This window comes from Octopus bimaculoides, chromosome 3, assembly GCF_046866305.1.
Source record: "Octopus bimaculoides isolate indiv1 chromosome 3, ASM4686630v1, whole genome shotgun sequence".
Lineage (NCBI taxonomy): Eukaryota > Metazoa > Mollusca > Cephalopoda > Octopoda > Octopodidae > Octopus > Octopus bimaculoides.
The window spans coordinates 139917268-139940097 of NC_142930.1; the positions used below are offsets into that span (position 1 = coordinate 139917268).

At 35.9% G+C, this 22830-nt stretch overlaps 1 protein-coding gene across 2 annotated transcripts in view; it reads left to right on the forward strand.

Annotated features, from left to right (window-relative positions):
• The first annotated feature begins 6594 nt into the window (after positions 1 to 6594).
• Positions 6595 to 22830, forward strand: part of LOC106876722 (insulin-like peptide receptor) — a 161330-nt gene continuing 145094 nt past the window's right edge. Inside the window, exon 1 of one of the 2 annotated variants that reach the window (XM_089349744.1) lies at positions 6595 to 7710. In XM_089349744.1, the coding sequence (XP_089205870.1) occupies positions 7593 to 7710 (118 nt within the window). In that variant the 5' untranslated portion in view covers positions 6595 to 7592. The remainder of the gene's footprint in view (positions 7711 to 22830) is intronic. The other variant, XM_089349743.1, reaches the window with a different exon arrangement.

Below are 22830 nucleotides of genomic sequence, written 5' to 3' on the forward strand. Positions count from 1 at the left end.
AAAAGGGCGGGGGAGAAGACTCTTTACTCTTACTGAAGAAAAGACAACTTCTTCAGTACTGGTATCACAATAAAATTTATCCATTGGCATGGGTGCCAGTCGTCGAATTTAGTTCAATTTCACTTGCCTCAACAGGTTTTCACAAGCGGAGTCTAGTGTCCAATGAAGGAAAGGTACACATAAGTGGGCTGGCTACATCCCTGGCAAAGGCCTTGGATCTTGGTCTCACTTGGCTTGCCAGGTCCTCTCACGCACACCATATTTCCAAAGGTCTCGGTCAGAAGTCATTGCCTCGGTGAGGCCGACTGTTCAGAGGTCGCGCTTCACTACCTCATCCCAGGTCTTCCTGGGCCTGCCTCTTCCACAGGTTCCCTCAACCTCTAGGGTGTGGCACTTTTTCACACAGCTATCCTCATCCATTCTTGCGTGACCATACCAGCGCAATCGTCTCTCTTGCACAACTGATGCTTCTTAGGTTCAACTTTTCTCTCAAGGTAATTACACTCTGTCGAGTATACACACTGACATTACACATCCATCGGAGCATACTGGCTTCATTCCTTTTGAGCTTAGGCATGTCCTCAGCAGTCATGGCCCATGTTTCACTGCCATGTAGTATGGCTGTTTGTACACATGCATCATACAGTCTGCCTTTGAGAGAGAGACCCTTTGTCACTAGCAGAGGTAAGAGCTCTCTGAACTTTGCCCAAGCTATTCTTATTATAGCAGCTACACTTTCAGTGCACTCTCCCCCACTGCTAACTTGGTCACCTAGATAGCAGAAGCTATCAATTACATCTAGTTTTTCTCCCTGGAATGAGACAGAAGTTGTTTTCTGCACATTTACAGTGTTTATTGCACCTGAACATCTGCCACATACAAAACTAACTTCCTAGTTAACCTGCCTTTGATATTGCTGCACCTCTTATGTGTCCATAGTTTGCACTGAGTACATCTTATGGAGTTTCTACCTACACCTTTTCTACAGATCGAGCAGGGCCATCTACCTGAAGGGGTTTGTGTTTTGTCTACTTTTCAACTTATTAGGACTTTGGTTTTAGCTAGGTTGACTCTAAGGCCCTTCGATTCTAGTCCCTGCTTCCACACCTGAAACTTCTCCTCTAGTTCTGATAGTGACTCAGCAATTAGTGCAAGGTCATCAGCATAGAGGAGCTCCCAGGGGCATCCTATTTTGAATTCCTCTGTTATTGCCTGGAGGACTATGATGAATAGGAGGGGGCTGAGGACAGAACCTTGGTGGACCCCTACCTCTACCCAGAATTCTTCACTGTACTCATTGCTAACCCTCACCTTACTGACAGCATCTCTGTACATGGCTCGCACAGCTCTCACTAACCATTCCTCTATCCCGAGTTTCCTCATTGACCACCAGATAAGGGATCGGGGGACCCTGTCAAAGGCTTTCTCCATGTCAACGAAAGCCAGGTACAGAGGTTTATTCTTGGCTAGGTATTTCTCCTGCAGCTGTCTTACCAGAAATATAGCATCAGTGGTGCTTTTCCCTGGCACGAACCAAAACTGCATCTCATCTAAACTGACTCGCTCCCTAATTAGTTGGGCTATGACCCTCTCCGTGACTTTCATTACCTGATCTAACAACTTTGTGTTTATATATGTACATATATATGTATATTTATGTGTATATATATATATATATATATATATTTATATGTGTATAGATATGTATATATATGTGTGTATATGTATATATATGTCTATATATCTATATATATGTATGTGTATATATGTATATATATGTATGTGTACTTATATGTATATATATATATATATATATATATATATATATATATATATATATATATATATAGATATGTTTATATATATATATATATATATATATATATATATATATATAGATATGTTTGTATATATATATATATATATATATATATATATATAGATATGTTTGTATAGATATGTTTGTATATATATATATATATATATATATATATATATATATATATATATATATATGTTGACTGAACACTATTCAATTTTTTTTCTCCGTGTTTTTCTCCTTGTCTCCGTATTCTTTCTGTTGAAGAGCGTAGCTCGAAACGTCAAAGACTTTCCGTATTCCCGAGCGTCATACTAATATATACTTTTGTTATTTACACCACCTGTCCTCGTCTGTTGTTATTTTTTGTATATTCTCCCATATATATATATATATATAGATATGTTTGTATATATATATATATATATATATATATATAGATATGTTTGTATATATATATATATATATATATATATATATATATATATATATATATAGATATGTTTGTATATATATATATATATATATATATATATATATATATAGATATGTTTGTATATATATATATATATATATATATATATATATATATAGATATGTTTGTATATATATATATATATATATATATATATATATATATATAGATATGTTTGTATATATATATATATATATATATATATATATATATATATAGATATGTTTGTATATATATATATATATATATATATATATATATATATAGATATGTTTGTATATATATATATATATATATATATATAGATATGTTTGTATATATATATATATATATAGATATGTTTGTATATATATATATATATATATATATATAGATATGTTTGTATATATATATATATATATATATATATATATATAGATATGTTTGTATATATATATATATATATATATATATAGATATGTTTGTATATATATATATATATATATGCTGTAGTCATAAAATATCGAAGAATGGGGAATGTTTTTAATTTGACTCGACTGAAGTTTAAAACGAAGGTTTTTACTTCACTTATTAGGGAACTTTTGTATGCTGACGATTGCGATCTGGTTAGTCATTCTGAATCGGGTCTGCAATCCCTTGTATCTGCATTTGATGCAGCTTGTGATGATTTTGGCCTGACCATCAATCTGAAAAAAACAGTTGTAATGTATCAACCTGCGTATGGTGCTGTTTGTAACCTCCCTAAATTTTTTGTTACGGGAAAGTTACTTGAGGTTGTCAATTCATTTGTCTACCTGGGAAGCTCTGTTCAAGATGATGGAAATCTTGATACGGAAATACACTTGCGAATTCAAAGGGCAGCAAAAGCATTTGGTGGCTTGGAGTCACGCGTCTGGCGCCAGCGACATATAAATAACAATACAAAGCTGGCTCTTTACAAATCATTTGTCTTAACATCCCTATTGTATTCCTGTGAAACTTGGACCTGTTATGAAAGGCATTTTAAAATGTTAGAAAAATTCCATCAAAAATGCCTTCGTCATATTCTAAGAATTAAATGGAATTCTTTTACTCCAAACACAGATGTCCTTGCATCGGCAGGCATCCCCTCAATTAAAGCCATGATTTTGAGGAACCAATTGAGATGGTGTGGCCATATTGTTCGAATGGCAGATGAACGCATGCCGAAACAGCTGTTTTATGGTGAGCTTGCAGAGGGGAAACGTTATCGGCATAAACCTAAAAAAAAGGTTTAAGGATGGCATAAGGACTGCTATGAAGTCAATTGGAATGGCTCCAAAAGATATAGAAGTCCTCGCTTCAGATCGAGTTGGATGGCGAACAAGGGTGTGGAGTGGAGTGAAAGCATTTGAAGAGGCCAGGATGATGCAAGCAGGGCTCAAGAGACATTTAAGGAAAAATGTAAAGACTGAGAAGGTGAATGACAAGGACCTTTTTGTGTGCACAGTCTGTGACAGACCATGTCTGTCCTTGGCTGGCCTCAAATCTCACCTGCGAACCCATGGAAAACAAACCTCATCCAGCTATTCTGATTATATGTCTGTGCACACGTTTGAATGTGGTGTGTGCCAGAGGGTTTGCAAATCCAATGGGGGTCTTAAAAGACATGTTAGGATCCACAATGAGCAGAACTTACTTGCAGGTATTGGTAGTGCAAATCAGAGGTGCAATCTGTGTGGGTGTTTTTTCAAAACACTGTCTGGTTTAAAAAGCCACATCAGACGCCATGAAAGGGCTAAGGTGTAGGTGCAGGAGGTGGTCAAACTCTGTTTAAGGAGTAGACAACCACCATATGTGTATATATGTATATATATATGCGTATATATGTATATATATGTGTGCGTGTGTATATATGTATATATATGTGTGTATATATATATCTGTGTATTTATGTATATATATGTGTGTGTGTATATGTATGCATGTGTACATACGTATGTATATATGTGTATATACGTATGTATGTATGTATGTATATGTATATACGTATGTATGTATATATGTATGTATATGTGTATATATGTATATATATATATATATATATATATATATATATATAATGTTTGTATATATATATATATATATATATATGCTGTAGTCATGTTGGAGCTCCATCCTGTTTTCTAGGTGTATGTATGGTACACACACACACACACCTACAAGTAAATAGACACCATTATTTTTGAAAGATTTATTTCTAGAAACAATCGTATCATTTGATGCTTTTAAATACTTAATCTAGCATGTAGTAGTTCTATGTTTAGCCGTTTTTAATAATGTTACCTGTTCGGGTGCAGTACTACTGGGTAGCCTATTCGCAAACAGACGATGTAATGAGGGATGTCTATTTACTTTTAGATAGCTGTTGGTGAGTGTTCGCGCGCGCGCTCATGTTTATAATGAATTGGATATTACCACACCGAATCAATGAATTCACACACTACTACACACAAGCGCTTGTACTCATTCTTAGGGCTTTACGAAAGCATGAACGATAAATAAATAGAAAATAAAATAGGACAAAGTTAATGTGAGTGAGATTTGAACTTAAATATACAGCGTGACGAATCTTAAATATATGTACTGAAACGCATTTAAATCGGACGTTATACTGTTATGAATACAAATAAAGCCTATCCCTTCACGCACCCACATTACGTGTTTTTCTAGTAGTATATATATATATAACGTGTAGTAGTATATATTGCTTATCCCTTGATGCATAGGAATGCAGATTCGTGTGAATTTTTATGGATTTGGTTGTTGATTTTTTCTGAATTAAAACATTTACTACTGTAATGAAAATCGCTTCCTATCATGTGTGTTAATTAACACATGCAATATTTTAAGATTTTAAAACGAACGATCGCTCACGAAATATCAAAAATACTACGAAATATTAACTGTGTTACTGATATATTTATATATAAGGTACACGTTAAGATATTTCTAAATAAACAACGATGTGTGTGTGTTTGTGTGTGGATATATATATATATATATATATATACACACACACACACATGTACATAGCACAGACTCAGTTATGGAGACGTAATAACAGTTGTCAAGAAAATATGACTGCTCTATGAATGGTTGATAGCGTAGTGAGTGAATAAATCTGATAGTAACACTGGCACACACACACATACATACAAGCAAACGCGCGCGCACACATATGCATAAACATCTGTCGTGTGTGTGTGCGTGCGTGTGCGCGCGTGTATTTTGGAGAAATGAAATAAACTTATTTTAAAGCTGTGATTACTGTTTCACGAATGTCTGTTGCTCATCACCTTCCTACACACACACACACATATATCCATTCTCTCTCTCTCTCTCTCATATATATGTGTGTGTGTGTGTGTGTGTGTATGTGTGTGTGTGTGTGTGTGTGTGTGCGCGTGCGTGCGTGTGTGTGTGTTTGTTTGTGTGTATAGGTCTGTATGTGTGATATTAATATTACACACAAAATGTGTGACTTTCTGTCAGTCATCTGCCTTCTCGTGTCTTACGTGCTTCCAGCTCCTCCCCCTTTTCACGTTTTGTTTTCGTTAAGCTGCAACTTTTGCTCTGAATCAACGTTTGTTTGTTGGTTTTCTTTTTTTGTATATTTTATTTTATTTATTTTGTTTGTTTAGCAAATTGTTTTGTTTTGGTTTTGGTGGGGGGGGGGGATAAGAGGTGGTTAATAAAAAATATGCATACATACATATAATTCTCTCTCTGAATATATATATCGATCTCTATAAATTTGTGTATGAGTATATATATATATATATATATATATATATATATATATAATATACCACTTTATAATTATTTCTGTTTAATTTTGATTATATATACATAGATTATATTCTATATTAACTGGGTAATAATAACCTTATAGCGTGCTTTCCAAAGCTGCTCTACAGGAGTCGGCTACCAAATGCTGTCATACAGTAGGACTTCTTTAAATATATATAAACGTTTGTGTATATGTATGCATGTGTACCTGAATAAAAATATTTTAAAAATTATCTATATCTAACTTAAAACAACGTTTTTTATTGGTATTACTCTCTCCCTCTCTATCTGTTTGTCAATCAATGTTATATCTATATCTTTCTCTCCCCCCCACATACACTCACACTCTCTCTCTCTTTTTATTTATCTGTTTATTATTCTATCTATCTCTCTATCTCACTCTCATGCTTTAATCTTCTCCGTCTCCCTCCGACTACTACTATCACATGCTTTCCCCACTGCTTAACGCTAACCATGTTAAGGTTCCCTGTCCCCAAAGCAACGCTATCATCTTAAACTATGCCTCTTTCCTTCTTCTGTATCTCGCTTATGTGTATTATGGACGTGTCTGCTTACAATTGACGAAAATCTCACCATTTCCAAAGCCTTCCGATGGGGGAAATAAGATGATAATTATTTAGAAAACTTAGTTATCATCATCAGTATCGCCTGATTACGTTGTTTACGAAAAAAAAAAAATGTTCCTATGTGAATTGCTTTTGTGGCAGTCAAATCCGCGCTCACTCAGCCTAGCAGGCAGGCTGTGAGTGAGTGAGTGATTGAGTGAGAGTTATCCTGCGAAAGCCACACTCACACATACATATATACATACATATATATATATATATATATATATATATATATATATATATATATATATATATATATATAGTAGGGATATTTATAATTTATCTGTTCACATGAAGAGACAACCATGATGAGTGTGCTTCCTATGATGCTGCATAACAGGACGACTAATAATAATAACAGCCATGTAGTGAGAAGAAAAACAACAAAACATTTTGTTGCTATCAACCAAAGTTGGGCTAATAACAACAACAGCAATAACAACTGTTTTACTGCAACAGCAGCTCAAACTAATTTGACCTCCATCGTCAGTCAGAATCAACCAAATTACTACAACACAACCAAGCCAAAGGGACTACCTTCATTGTTATTGTGAAACAAAATTAACACCACAGCCATATATTACGTACATTTTCTACATACACGGTTATTATACGTGACCGTTTATTAATTATTATTGTTTGATCTTACACAAAAAACGAATAATCACCATCATAATCATCGTTGTAATTAATACTACTACCACACACACACACACACACACGTACGCGCGTGCACACACACGTACGCGCGCGCACACACACTATATATATATATATACATATATATACATATGTATATATATGTATGTATATGCATATGACCATATTTTTAACCCCACTGGAGCCAAAGTAAGTGACGATGCTTGCCATCAGTAAAAAAAGACGACTATTTTACTTTCTAGTCGCTCATTACACGGCCATTCTGTGGCTTTCCAACTCTACTGGTGTCGGTATTGCCTATGGATCAAATCAAGGAGGTACGTATATTTATTTTAAAGGTCAACATGACCAGCTTCTTCATCCTACAATTATGATTCTTCAGTTTTGAAAAAAATTATTTTTCTTTTAACTGCTATTTTTTTAATGTCTTGTTATATTATAATTTGTTGTTTTCCTGGTTTATACTTGTTTCTAATATTTCTTCTATTTTACACGTTTGTTATTATGCTAACATTACTCTTTGTTTCTTAGTCTTCTCTTTCTTTGAACACGTACTCGTATCATAAATAGCTAAGTGTCTCTAATATATATATATGCTACATTCGTCTGATCACTACATACCTATGACTATAATGAATGTGTGTGTGTATATTGCCATGTATATATATATATATATATATAGATATATATATATATATATATATATATATATATATATATATATAATGGGGGTGTGCTCATATCTAATTGACGTATATACATATGATATGCACACGCTCTCACATATAGACACACACACACACACACACACACACACACACACACATACACATATATATATATAACCTGTTTATCTTTCAGGCTCAAGGCCAGAAATTTTTTAAGGAAAGTAGAGAATCGTTGACATATCATCGACTTCAGTATTTCACTGGTATTATTAACATTTAATTTGATAATGAAGGGATCAAAGGCAAATTAAAAATCTCGGTGTAAGAACAAGAACAAATACCACAATTCATATTCTCCGATGTGGTAGCGATTCTTCCAATCCATATAATAGATACGTAAACATGGTGTATAGAGTGTGTGCATGGATTTAATTCTCTTTGCATTCTGTGTTAATGTGTGTGTGTCTGACTGTACATGTCTAACAAAAAATTTGTATGTGTATATAATGTGAATATATATAATAGATGTGCATACATATACACGTGTGTGTAATACATATCGTTGTTATATCTATATACATGTAACAGATGAAATAATTGTACTTCATGTGTATATATGTATTCAAATATGCTTACATATATATGCATGTGTATATATGCACACATATACGTGACTGACTGTGTATATATGCATGTATATATATGCATGTACGTGTATATACTCACACATTCATATATACATGTATATATTATGTGTGTTTGTGTGTGCATATATATATATATATATATATATATATATATATATATATATATGAGAGAGAGAGAATGTATATACACATATAAGTATATGTAACTATAAAGATACGTATGATTATAAATATGTATATAGATACAGATATCAAAGTGTGTGTGTGTTTGTGAGTATATATACATTCATATGTACACATACGTATGAAAAGGTGATGATATTTGTAGCTGCCCCAGCATGGCCATAGTCTTGGCTCTGAAATATACTAAAGAATAAAATGGAAATGAATTATATATATATATATATATATATATATATATATATATATAGATAGATAGATAGATAGATAGATAGATAGATAGATATACGTACACACACACACACATGTTGCTCATGTGTTCAAGTTTACCAATGGTTTCTATGCCTGGATGTCCTTCATGATTTCAGCCACTTTACAGGTCACTGAGTAATTGTTCATTGTGCCTGCACTAAGGAGGTCTCATTTGTCTCTTAAGACCGAAGAGTCCTCTCAACAGTGGAAAATAGGAAGTAGGGTAGTTTGAATATATTATACATGTGTGTGTATATATTTGTATGTACGCATGTATATTTGTATGTATATATGTATGTATATGTGTATAAATATGCATGTACATATATATATATGTATGGATATATATATTTGCTTATATATTTATACATTTAGGTGTGTATATTTATGTATAAATACATAGTTTCATCATGATCACTTTTGTATCCATTTTCCATGCTGGCATGTGTTGTATTGGTCGTCACAGTCTAAAGTACTTCTGTTTGGGAGCTATGTTTCACAAGGACTCCATGCTGCTTGATTTAGCTTGATTCCTTTCCAAACACTAACCACTTTACATCATGTATTGCATGCATTTTCGTATGACACCAACATGAGAGGTATTCAGTAGTCCTTGGTGAGAAGACCTAAGAAGCCTACACTTTCCTGCTTCGTTCGTTAACCATGAACAGTGAGATGGAGTGCCTTGTAGCCAGAAAATGTAAATTTAAAGAACAATGTCAACACAAATGGGTTTTTGCAAGGGTATTGCAATGGGTATTTGCAATGGGTATTGCAAGAGAGAATGCAATAAATTAAGCTGGGCATGTACATCTGCACAGGTTACCAAGGAAGGGCATTGTAGAGAAAGAACAATGACATTCAAAAGACCAGAATGGGTGAGTGGTGGAAAGAATAAGTGTATGATAGGAATAATGCAGAGGAAATTGTAGAGGTGGCTGGAAAGTAAAAGGTGTTATCGGCAATAGGTGGGGACACATACATACATAGATGTAGAGGTGCATGATGAGATCGATGTGAGAGTGATGGATGGTAACAGAGGTGGTTCAGAGGAGAGGTATTGTTAGCTGGAAGCACAGCATGGTAAAGTTTGTGTATTGGATCATGGGAGTAATGCAATATATATATAGAGAGAGAGATTTGTGTGTGTATATATATATATATATATATATATATATAGAGGGAGAGAGAGAGAGAGAGAGAGAGAGAGAGAGAGAGATAGCGAATTTTCAGTTCTTTGAAATATATTTGTGCTGTATTTCAACTTCTAAAGGCAAATTCAATATAAATTTGCATTCAGAATATCACAAACATGTTTTAACCAACCTAAAGTTTGCTTATGTCTAAGCACTGCTTGGCACTTATACTGCTGTAAAGTATGTATATATATATATATATATATATAAGGGCACTAACCAGCACCAGTGTCCTTTATCACTTAAGTGTTGTCTGTATTTCTGCCTTTAGGTTGTAAAATTGCGAATCAGCCACCCATATTATTTATAGCGACACAAACACACAGACAATGGCGCTTGGTGCAGTCCTCTGGCTTGCCAGCTCCTCTTGTCAAGCCATCCAACACATGCCAGTATGGAAGACAGTTTTGTTGGGAGATCTGAGATGGTGGTTGAGCAACATGTATTAGGATGGGAGGCCAAGGATATGTGGTCAGGTCATAAGAAGGTAAGCCTAGCTGTGTACAAATGTTGCAGCTTCTGGACAACTACTCTTGAGTTAGAATGCATGTGTATGCAGTATATTTATGTGTATGTGCATGTATTTATATATGTGTATCTATGTGCATATATGTATGCCTATGCATATATGTATATTGCACATATACATATAAATATGTATATGTGAAGGTGTGTGGCTTTGTAGTTGGGGTATTCGGTTCATGATTGTTAGATCATGAGTTCAATTCCTGGTGGAACCTTTCATCATTGGGCAAGGTACTTATTCAAAAGACCAGCCTTGTCATGCTGAATTTCCCAGAGAACTATGTTAAAAGAATGCATGTCTGGAGTACTCAGCCACTTGCACGTTAATTTCACATGCAGGCTTTTCCGTTGATCAGATCAACTGGAACTCTTATCGTTATATGTGACAGAGTGCTAGTTTATATGTATGTGTATATATATTTATATAGAAACACACACACACACATTTTAACAACTGTTTTTCCATGCTAGCATTATAGTCAGGTACCCTTCCCATCACTAACCCTCGGATCTATTTTAAAACGGGGGCGCCAGTTTTCATTTATGTTTTATGTCGTGTTTTTGGTACGGAAAGACTTTCAAACTTCGTATACTTATCTATTTTGTGTTATAGAACAGAAAAATATTTTTGTATTCGAATTTATTTCATGTAAAAAAAATTGTCTTATTTCGATAATTTCTACTAATAACTGACGTCTATTCAGTTGAAAACAGTTAGCGCTGTAACGGTGTATATCGTATTAATCCCCTAACCCTAACCCTAACTAGACTGTTAACCGTAACCGTAACCCTAACTCTAAAACTAACCCTAACTCTAGAATCCGAACTCTAAAATTGTTACACACATAGATACGCACAGCGTAATTTATTATATAAACAATATATGCGTATAAATTACGATTAAACCGGATGAAATATGTCACAGGGAATAACATTTTTATGACCGCCCAGCAGTAACTCTATTGAGCTGAATAGACGTCAGTGATTGGTTGAAATTACAGAAATACGACAACTTTAACATGGAATAACTTGCGAATTCCTTTTTTTTTGTTAAGAAGACTAAGAGTAAAAGATGTTTTATATGACACATTCTACCAGTGTCCCAAGTTTCAAAGTGTTTCGTTAAGAAAATACTGGCGCCCCCGTTTTAAAATAGATCCCTAACCCTCTCCTGTTTCCAAGCAACCTTTCCTGTCCCCCTCCCCTACTCAGTCAAACAACAAACATCCTGGATATGCTTTCATAGACAATTGCAAACAAAACTGAATGAACAGTGACACTTATGTCTACAGCTATTTGCATACATGTCATAACAAGAGAATAATACACTTGGGTGTACCTGCGCACACACACTTCAGCCTGTGTTTATAGTAGAGTACACTAGCCAACTATGTCCATATAGTGGGAGTGAGTCCCAAATTACATGCCTGTTACCTTATTAGAGATGATATATGGGTAAAAAATTGCTGAAGTGAAATCATAAAACAAAGCAAAACAAATGAAGATATTCAATATTGCAGTATCCAGCACATGCCAGCATGGAAAAAAAAAAAATTAATGTTACAATAATGATGAATCACCATTACATTCAATGTTGATCAATGAAAAGGTATCTAAGAATAGTTTGTAGGTCATGGAAGACAGCAGTACAACAGCAATAGTGGCGTTGTTGACTAGTTGAATTTTTTTTTTACAGGTAACTTCAGTGAACTAGTGATAGATAGGGATTTTACACTTTCAGCTGGATTTAATTAATTCTTTGCATTCTGTGTTCAAATAGTATTAAAACCATCAAAATATGTACCAGTGGCATATTGGCTTCATTAAATCTATTCTACCTTCCCCAAAATTCTGTTAGGGTCTGACATATTCTTATTAGTATTTTATAAAGATGGATCGTAACAGAAAAAAAAAATGGTAGAATACTGTCTAATAACATGTTCCATGGTGTTTATATAACTTTTTCCTTGTAGGGAATAAGAAATAAAACACAATTGTTTCCATCATCATTATACCTTGTTAATTTGTCTTAAGATTGTCATTCACCTGCAGTTGAGAATCTCACTGGATAAAATATATTTCATGCCAGTATATATATATATATAGTCAAGACTATTGAAAAGGTTGCAAGACGCAACGAAAATTTTAGGAAAATAAAAATAAGAAATAAGTGGAAATTTTACCGGTGAGTGTGTTAAATTTTAAGGCACAATAAGAAAATGGCTCTCCCCAGACACAACAGAATATGCTTCAACACACGAAATCACATAAAAAATCTTGCAAACCAAATCCCAAAACGAAATATATGTATTATGTATGTATATAAATAAGAATGTCAAGTAGAAAAATTGTTATCAGACCAAACGTGTGTGTGTGTATGTGTGTTAGTATATTTTTCAATCGCCTTATGTTCATTTTCCTTGCAAGGATAGATTAGACATATGTGTTACTGAGGCATTGTTCTGTGGCTGGATGCCCTTTTTGTTGCTTAGCCTTAGCTGTTTTTCAGTTATGGGATCTCTTAATTCATACTGCTTCAAAGTGAGCAGGTTTGTTAATAACAAGAGAACTGGTGACAACGACACTGCTCATACGTTGCAACTTCTTGTTGAAGCCAGAAACATATAAACAAACGCAGGTGCGCGTGCGCACACACACACACACACACACACACACACACACACGTGTGTGTGTAATGAGTGTGTATCTATATATAATGATTTTACTTTCAGTTTTCATCTACCAAATCCACTCACAAAGACTTAGTCAGCTTTGGGCTTTAGTAGAAGACATTTACTCAAGGTGCTGTGCTGTAAATCTGAACTCAAAGCTATGTCATTGGGAAAGAAACCTCTTAACCACACTTCTCTCTATATATACATATCGTTGTTATTATGCAAAAGTGTCGTAAGTCAAAAACGTTGATTTTTTTCTCAGAAAACGAAAAAAATAGCTTCACCGTTCCATTTCTTTTTACATTAACAACAATAATAGCTTAACTACGATACTTTGATGGGTTCATAAAATCGTAACCCCATGCATGTATAATATTTTCAGTCAGAAATATTTTTGCAAAAGTCGTATGTAAGGCTGACTACACTTTTGAAAAATGCTAAACCGTCGTTGCACTACACTTCGACAATTTTCATCTGAAGCAACTGGAGATACAATAGTCTGATCAAAAGAACCGGCTATTGTAAGCGAAATTAAATCATGAAAAACAACCCATTTGGCCAAATCTGGACATACGACAGTTTAACATAAAAGCAACGAGATATATATATATATATATATATATATATATATATATGTGTGTGTGTGTGTGTATAAAAACATTCCAACAGGAATCCTGTGAGGAGCTTTCTTCTTTTTCTGATTGTTCTGGACCATTGCCTTCAGCAAAGTCTTGACACTATCCAAGATAATGTCCTCACTATCAAACAGAAGTTGAGCCTGTATCTCTCTGACCATGACTATGCCAATTATCTTACCCTCACAACTCTTCCACTATTTGTGAAGCACAAGACTCGTTAATATCCCTTTAATGTACTGCTGCCAAAGTCTGTTTCTCACAGCAAAGAAGACGATATGATCATCAATGAGAAATGAAAATCCACTTGCCTATCTGTTCCATTGATGGCACACAATGGAAGGAGGCTAATGACTCCAGTACCATGAGGCCTATGTTGCTAATAGTAAGTAAAACTTCCTGAAACTCAAGGGCCTTGAGTACTTTTAACAAGCTTCAACACTGAAGGTAATCAAATATTTCAAAATGAAGAATGTTGACTTGGCCTTTCATCCTTTTTGGGATTGATAAAATAAATACCAGTTGACCACAAGGGTCGATATAAACGACTAACCCTTTCTCCCCCAAATTTTAGACCTTGTGCCTATAACAGAAAGGATTCTTCAGGGCACACACTCATATGAATACATGTGTATATATATATACACACACACACGTGTGTGTATGTGTATATGTGCATATGCGACCCACGAGGGACTCTGCTCCATCAACCTTCTCCCCCACCCACATTTCAACCCATAACTCCCATCACTTCCTCTATCAGAGCAGGCACATACTACTCCCTTTCACTTTCTTATTTACCATTCCCCCTCCCCAGTTACCTTTCTTCCCCCTGCCTACTATCTTCAATCACCTCCTCTCTGCACCTTCTCTCCCTTCCCTGTACTACTCTCCATCATCAACTCTTCGCTTACCTACTATCACCCTTAATGCCCTCATATCTACTGGAACCTCTGCATCCCCCCCCTCGTATATATTTCTCTCCATTTGCTACAGTCACCCCTTCCTGCCCACTCATCCAACGCAAACCTCCATATCTTCTCACCTTTTCTCACCACCCCCAATGTCCCTTGAGGGCATGTCCCAACGCAGCTCTGCCATCATCTCTCTGTCACTCTCTTTGTATTACTCTCCAATTCACTCACCTTTCTACTCAACAGCAAGACACCTATACTTGTCCTTTCTATACCTTAAATCTCTCAACTGGCATAGTGCCATACCGTCTCAATATTACACCCCTTCCCAGTTATTGCGGGTTTTTGCCTTCCGAGGTACTGGATGAGCCTGTCGGTGCTAGTGTCACGTAAAAAAACACTGGTGATGGTGCCACATAAAAGCATGCATTACACTCTGTTAAGTGGTTGGCGTTAGGAAGGCATCCAAGTGTAGAAACCCTGCTAAAACAGACAACGGAACCTCGTGCGACTCCATTTCCTGTCAAACCGTCCATTCCATGCCTGCATGGAAGACGAACGTTTAGTGGTGATGATGATGTATAGGCGCAGGGGCGACTATATGGTTAGAAGTTTGCTTCCGAAGCACATGGTTCTGGGCCCAGTCCCACCGCGTGGTACTTTGGGCAGATGTCTTCTACTATGACCTTGGGCGACCAACCAAAGCCTTGTGGGTGGATTTGCTAGATGGAAACTGAAAGAAGTCTACCCTGTGTGTGTATATAGTGTGTTTGACAACCAGTGTTGGAGTGTTTACGTTCCCATTATTTAAGCAGCTGGGCAAAAGAGAGCGATAGAATAAGTACCAAGCTTACAAAGAATAAATACTGAGGTTGATTGGTTCAACTAAAATTCTTCAAGGCAGTGCCCCAGCATGGCTGCAGCCTGATAACTGAAACACGTATAAGACGAGTAAATTATAAACTGAGATATATTGACTATTATTAGCACAGGACAATTGCAGCACATGGTAGAATCCTTTCAGTCATGATGAGGTCAACATAAGCAGGGAGTTATAGGCTGACACGTGTTTGTGCATGCATATAGTGTATGTACTTGTATATATGTGTCTGCGTCCGTAATAGCATTAGTAAGGGCCATGTAGAAGCCATGCCAAAGCTGACAGACTTTGGCGCAGTCCTCTGGCTTACCAGCTCCTGTTAAATCGTCCAGTCTACGTGGAAAGCGGATGTTAAATGATGATGATATATATATATATATATATATATATATATATATATATATATATATATATATATATATATATATATATATAATGTGCATACACACGTTTTTAAGAATATGAATATGTACATATATTTAGGCTGAGGTAAAGAATACGCACACCGCCCGTTTTCGGAGTAACTCCCAACCCTAACCACTGGGTGTACGTATTCCTTAACTTCGCCATATATTTATACGTGTATAGAGGTGCGTGGCTTAGTGGATAGGGTGTTGAACTCATCATTGTATGATTGTGGTTTCGATTCCTGAACAGAGCGATGCGTTGTGTTCTTGAGCAAAACCTTTCATTTCTCGTTGGAACGGTGTCCCATCCAGGGAGGAATATATACGCCAGATGTTTTACAAGTTAGTTTTCTTCTGAAATGTACGGTCTTAGTTTCAACCGTACTCTATCCTAATGATAGGAAAATAGCCTCATGTCGCCCCTTGTCATATGACTTTAAATTGGGTTCGTAGAATTTTGGATAGATTGTCAATGAAATTCAAAGGGCTGTTTTGTCGATGTCACACTGAATCTACCTGGAAATTAAGAGTGCATGTCTTTAGAATTTTCGCCCACTTATGCTATTATTGATTTCTGTATATGGTATAATATGATGTATATAAATACATTTGTCACACACATGCAGCTGTGTATATGTGTGTGTGTGTGTGGTCAACAAAAAAGTACTTCAGCCAATAAGAGATAATACCATTTAATGTACACAGAATGAAGATACTAGCTGCTAATGTTTTGCATTGGAGGCGCGGGTCTAGGCAGGTTTTTATAACACGCCTTGTGTCTCCAAGCAATGTTAAGGTATATATACATACACATACACAGAGTGCGATGGGTAAATTGTCGCCAATTTATGTTTTGTTTATTTCGCGCATGCGTATTGTTTTTGATTTTGTCGACTACACAGTATAGTACGGTCAGTTGAGCATCGTCTGTGAAGAAAACAGCACCATGACGCAATTCACTCTGCCAGAAATTTGTAAACATGCTGCACTGCTTGACATTCATGCCGGAAGCTCCAACGCGAACATTTCAGAGTGTTTGGATGTCAATCTGAGGACAGTACAGAGGATTCGGAAAGAGTTGGATGAGTTTAGTAGTGTTTACGAAGGTACAGCAGCTCGGAAAACTCTCTCTGATCGTTCTGATAAGAAAAGAAATCTTGAATTTGTTGGTGAGATCTAGGCCATGGTTGACAACGACCCCCACTCCTAAGTCAATCAGGTCCATCGCCAGGGACATGGGAGTGTCCGAGTTTCTTATCAGGCAGGTAGTGCATGAAGACATTCGGTATTCCTCATATAAGTTGAGAAAAGGTCAATTTTTACCCCAAGCCGTCAAGGACAAGAGGAAAGACCGCGCTACGAAACTTTTGAAAAAACTTCAGCATCCCCTCCAACCGAACATGCTTTGGTTTTTCTCAGACGAGATAAATTCGTGCTAGGATTAGATGGTGAATACACAGAACAACCGTTGGCTTGCCGTGTCCTCAAACATGTACCAAGAGGGATAAAAATCAAATATCATGGTGTTTGAAGTGATCACTAGTGATTGCGACGTAATGCCTCCATTCATCTTCCCACACGGCCTCAGACTCAACACAGAAGCCTACATCAAGTTCCTGGAGGAAGCAGTGCTGCCTTGGGTCAAGAGGGTGGCTGCTGGAAGACTCTATGTCTGGCAACAGGACTCGACACCATGCCACACAAGCAGGAGAACCCAGTCATGGCTGTCAGACAATTTCTGGCCACCTAACTTCCCAGACTGCAACCCTCTTGATTATTATGTGTGGGGTGCCGTTGAGCGAGACCAACAAAACTTATACAACAAATATGAAACTGAAGGCAAGGATTATGGCAGCATTCACCATATATATATATATATATATATATATATATATATATATATATATAATTTATAAAATGTATGGTAAATAAACAAACGACATAACGTATACTAAGTGTATAACTGGACGGGAGACAAACAAAGGAGTTCCCCTAATTCTTTATCAGTTATCAACCAATTGGTAATACTCGCACCATTGATTATATATATAATACACACACATACTCATATATACATTTGTGTGTGTACACACACACACACTCAGTGCCTTTCATTGCTGACATATGTGTACATGTGTATATATTGTTTCAGTTATTAGACTGCGGCCTTGCTGTCTCCCTGCCTGTATGCGTGGCTGTGTGATAAGAAGTTTGCTTTCCAACCACATGGTTCTGGGTTCTGTCTCACTGCTTGGCACCATGGGCAAGTGGTTTCCACTATGGCACAGGGCAGAGCAAAACCCTTGTGGGTGGATTTAGTAGAATGAAACTGAAAAAAGCCCGTCGTGTGTGTGTGTTTGCATATATATTTATATATATAATCAATGTTATAAAGTATTTTACTTAATAGCTCTCCTTTAAATTCTAGATGAAATATTATAGATGTTGGTGTGTTTATATCCCCGTAATATAGCGGTTCGACTAAAGAGAACGAGAAAATAAGTACTAGGCTTACAAAGAATAAGTCATGGGGTCGATTTGTTCGACTAAAGGCGGTGCTATTCTTTTACTCTTACTTGTTTCAGTCATTTTACTGTGGCCATGCTGGAGCACCACCTTAAAGGGTGTTAGTCGAAGAAATCGACCCCAGGACTTTTTTTCTTTTGGAGCATAGTACTTATTCTAGCGGTCTCTTTCGCTAAGTTACGGGAACATAAACGCACCAGCATCGGTTGCCTAGCGATGGCGGGGGGACAAATACAGACACATACATACATACACACACACACATATATATATATACGATGGGCTTCTTCCAGTTTCCGTCTACCAGATCCACTCACAAGGCTTTGGTCGGCCCGACGCTATAGTAGAAGACACTTACCCAAGGTGCCACGCAGTGGGACTGAACCCGGAATCATGTGGTTGAGAAGCAAGTTCTTAACACACAGCCACGCCTATATATATATATATATATATATATACACACACACACATATGGTATGCTTTGTTCTTTTATACGTTTCAGCCCTGAGGCTGTGGCCATGCTGAATCACCGCCTTAGGGCTGCTTATGATATTTCGTATGCTTTATTCTTTTATACGTTTCAGCACTAAGGCTGTGGCCAAGCTGGGGCACCGTCTTAGTGCCGCTTATCTCTCTCTCTCTCTCTCTCTCTCTCTCTCTCTCTCTCTCTCTCTATATATATATATATATATATATATATATATATATATATATATATATATATATATATATATAGGGAAGGGAATTGCCAATTAGTAATAAAATTAATAATTAACAATTTTGCCAAGTAGTTCAGTTATGAAAAAAACCTTTATCGGTAAAACCATTTATAATCATAAATATATAGGGCTTAGCATGAGATGCTTCACCAACATACTGAAAATTTAGAAATAGCAGTCAAAGAACTACTGATTCTAAACTACAAATTTTTCTCTAACGGATGGCGATATTTATGGCACACACAGAACAACAACAGAAGAGAAAAGCAAAATCAAACCTGCCTTTAGTTAACCATGTACGACGTTTCACGGTTAAGAGTATAAAGCTACTCTATTCCGATCATCAGCATGGTGTTCGATAAATTTGAAAGTGTCTATATACTCATGGGAATTTGACCATGCGACATCAAAAACACATGAGCAAGGCATTCACAAAATTTATCGGCTAGTAAGTTCAAACACTTCACCCCAAGAATCTATTCCATGTGCGCCACAAATAGTCCCGCATAAAAAGTCCCGTATAAAAGGGTTACAGTTTAACCATCCAATAAGTGACATCAATATAAATATACAGATATAGGGCAGGGAATTGCCAATTAGTAATAAAATCAATAATTAACAATTTTGCCAAGTAGTTCAGTATGAAAAAAACCTTTATCGGTAAAACCATTTATATCGCCATCCGTTAGAGAAAAATTTGTAGTTTAGAATCAGTAGTTCTTTGACTGCTATTTCTAAATTTTCAGTATGTTGGTGAAGCATCTCATGCTAAGCCCTATATATTTATGATTATATATATATATATATATATATATATATATATATATATATATATATATATATATATAGTATGCTATGCTTGTATATATGTGTGCGTATGCATAAACACACATAATACAGACTCATTACTTGAGAAATTATTTGTTTTCTTAAAGCCATATAAATAACCTGCTTTAAAACTGTTGTCTGTGTGAGAAAGAGAGAGGGGGGGTGCGACTGACAGAGTGGAGGTGAGAGAAACAGAACAAGCAAGCAACTTTGTGTGTGTGTCTCTTTTAGAGTGAGCTTCGATGTTGTTTACTCCGCCTGTTCCTTAAACTTTTGTGACATCCCCCCTCCCTCAATACTTGATAATCCGGAGACTAAACTTCTTTACGTGACCTACAACACGTTAGACGAGGAAACCTCTGCTGAGGTTTCTCGATCTGCTAGAAATAAGAAACTAAATAAGAACTAAATTTATCTTATATTCTATATTGCATTCCTAACATTTAAAAAAAGAGAAAATGGAAGAACTACATTAGACAATGCAATCCTGGATACATTGGACGTGCAAAAGACGGGAAGAAGATCGCAGCTAGAATGTCTTTTGTCTTCTGCACAACTCGTTTGAACCCAGTACCCATCAACTACAATGTCTCTTACCCCACCACCACCAGCACGGAGCCAATATTCAAACCTAGTGTTGTTCTTCAAATCCAGATCGACCCTGTAATGAAAGGCGTTCTAGTCGTACTTCTTCCGTGCTATATTTATTCAAGCGTATTTTCAAAAACGTGTATACATGCATACACTCATAGTGACTAGGATTGCAAATGTGCCCTTCCTCTTTTTTCTTTTTGTGGGTGGAGGAAGGCTGGGGTGTTTATCCCTGGTGAGTGTTTAAAAGGGATACGTTGTTTTTTTGGTCCCAACTCAACCCCAAAAGCGAGCAGATCTATTATCAAAGCCATTCCAAGGTGACCATTCCCTTTTTTTTCTATGCTCTTTCTTGTCAGACATGCTACGTTTAGGTCTACATTATCCCGTCTGTCTTTCTTTTTTTTTTTTCTTTAATAAGACTGGTGTTTTTAGCAGGACAAGCGACCACGTATGAGGTTAGACCTCGTTGTCGAAAAGCTCGTGTTGTGTTTACGATTCTAGTATATTTCCACTTCTCTACTCTATACTTCTAATATATTCCACATCACTACTGTATGTATATATATATATATATATATATATATACACATTTCTTACGGGTGGCTGACTGTCTCGTCAATGGACATTACTACTGCTGCTGCTACTACGACTACGATTACAACTCTTCACTGACTCAAAATAATTTTCTTTCCCGCTCTCTCTCTCTCATATATATATATATATATATAATTTTTGTATTTTTTCAGTCTATTTTCATTTCCTTTTATTATATATTGTTAATAAAAGCAGTGTCTTAATTCTAATAACGATTTCTTTTAATAATAGGGGCATAGGATGAGGGGGACATTACCAGGGAAGTCTACAATATGTATGTGTGGGGAAGATGAGGGGAAAGGGAATTGTGAGATAAAAGTATACATAGTACACACAACGTATGTGAATACATGAATGATGCAGTCCGCCTGATACAGCACCATAAAAATAATAATAATCTTAGAAACTACAACCAAATCTTGGTCAAGTGACATCCTTCCATCTTAACTAGAAAACAAAATGGGATACATAGGTCAATGGAGTCTCTGATATACATTAGAATATAAGACCGGTTGATCACGACTGGAACGAATTTGGTTATAGGTCTGCTCGATTGGGTTTGACCTGGGGCCAGACAACTAGCAGTAAAGTACAACGTAATAACAAGCAAATAGATGTACACTCACATATACGTACACAAGTGTCTACGTTCGTGTGTTTGTTGTTTCAACCAATTTAAACAAAGACCATCCCATATTTTTTCACGCATTACCTATTTTTTTTAACAGTGGTGTGTTATTTGAAGGGTATGTAGCTGCTATTTTTAGTAAGTCGAAATACTCCTTAGCATTTACGTGTATGTATCGTTCAACCACGGTAGTGGTTGAATATATTCTTAAGGCCACCATTTCGTCAATCGCTGCAGCTGCCAAGCTTCACCACTAATTCAGTTCTCAACTAAACTGCAAACTGTTAATAGTTTTAAAGAGCACACCTCCTCAGCTCCACTTTGGCATAAATAGTTTGAGATCTGGTTCTGTAGGAAAAAAAGTTATATCAAAATATCTGCGATCTCAATGGGGAGCAAGTAAGGCAGATATTCATCTTCAATTAACATTAAAAAAAAAAAAAAAATATTATAAGTATACTTTTCTTAGGCTTAAATGATAGGAAAACGCATGAGGAATTCAGAACCGTTAGTTGTATTGAACAAAAGTTAGTAAAAAAAACAGTTATGAAGTAAAATATTACGAAATT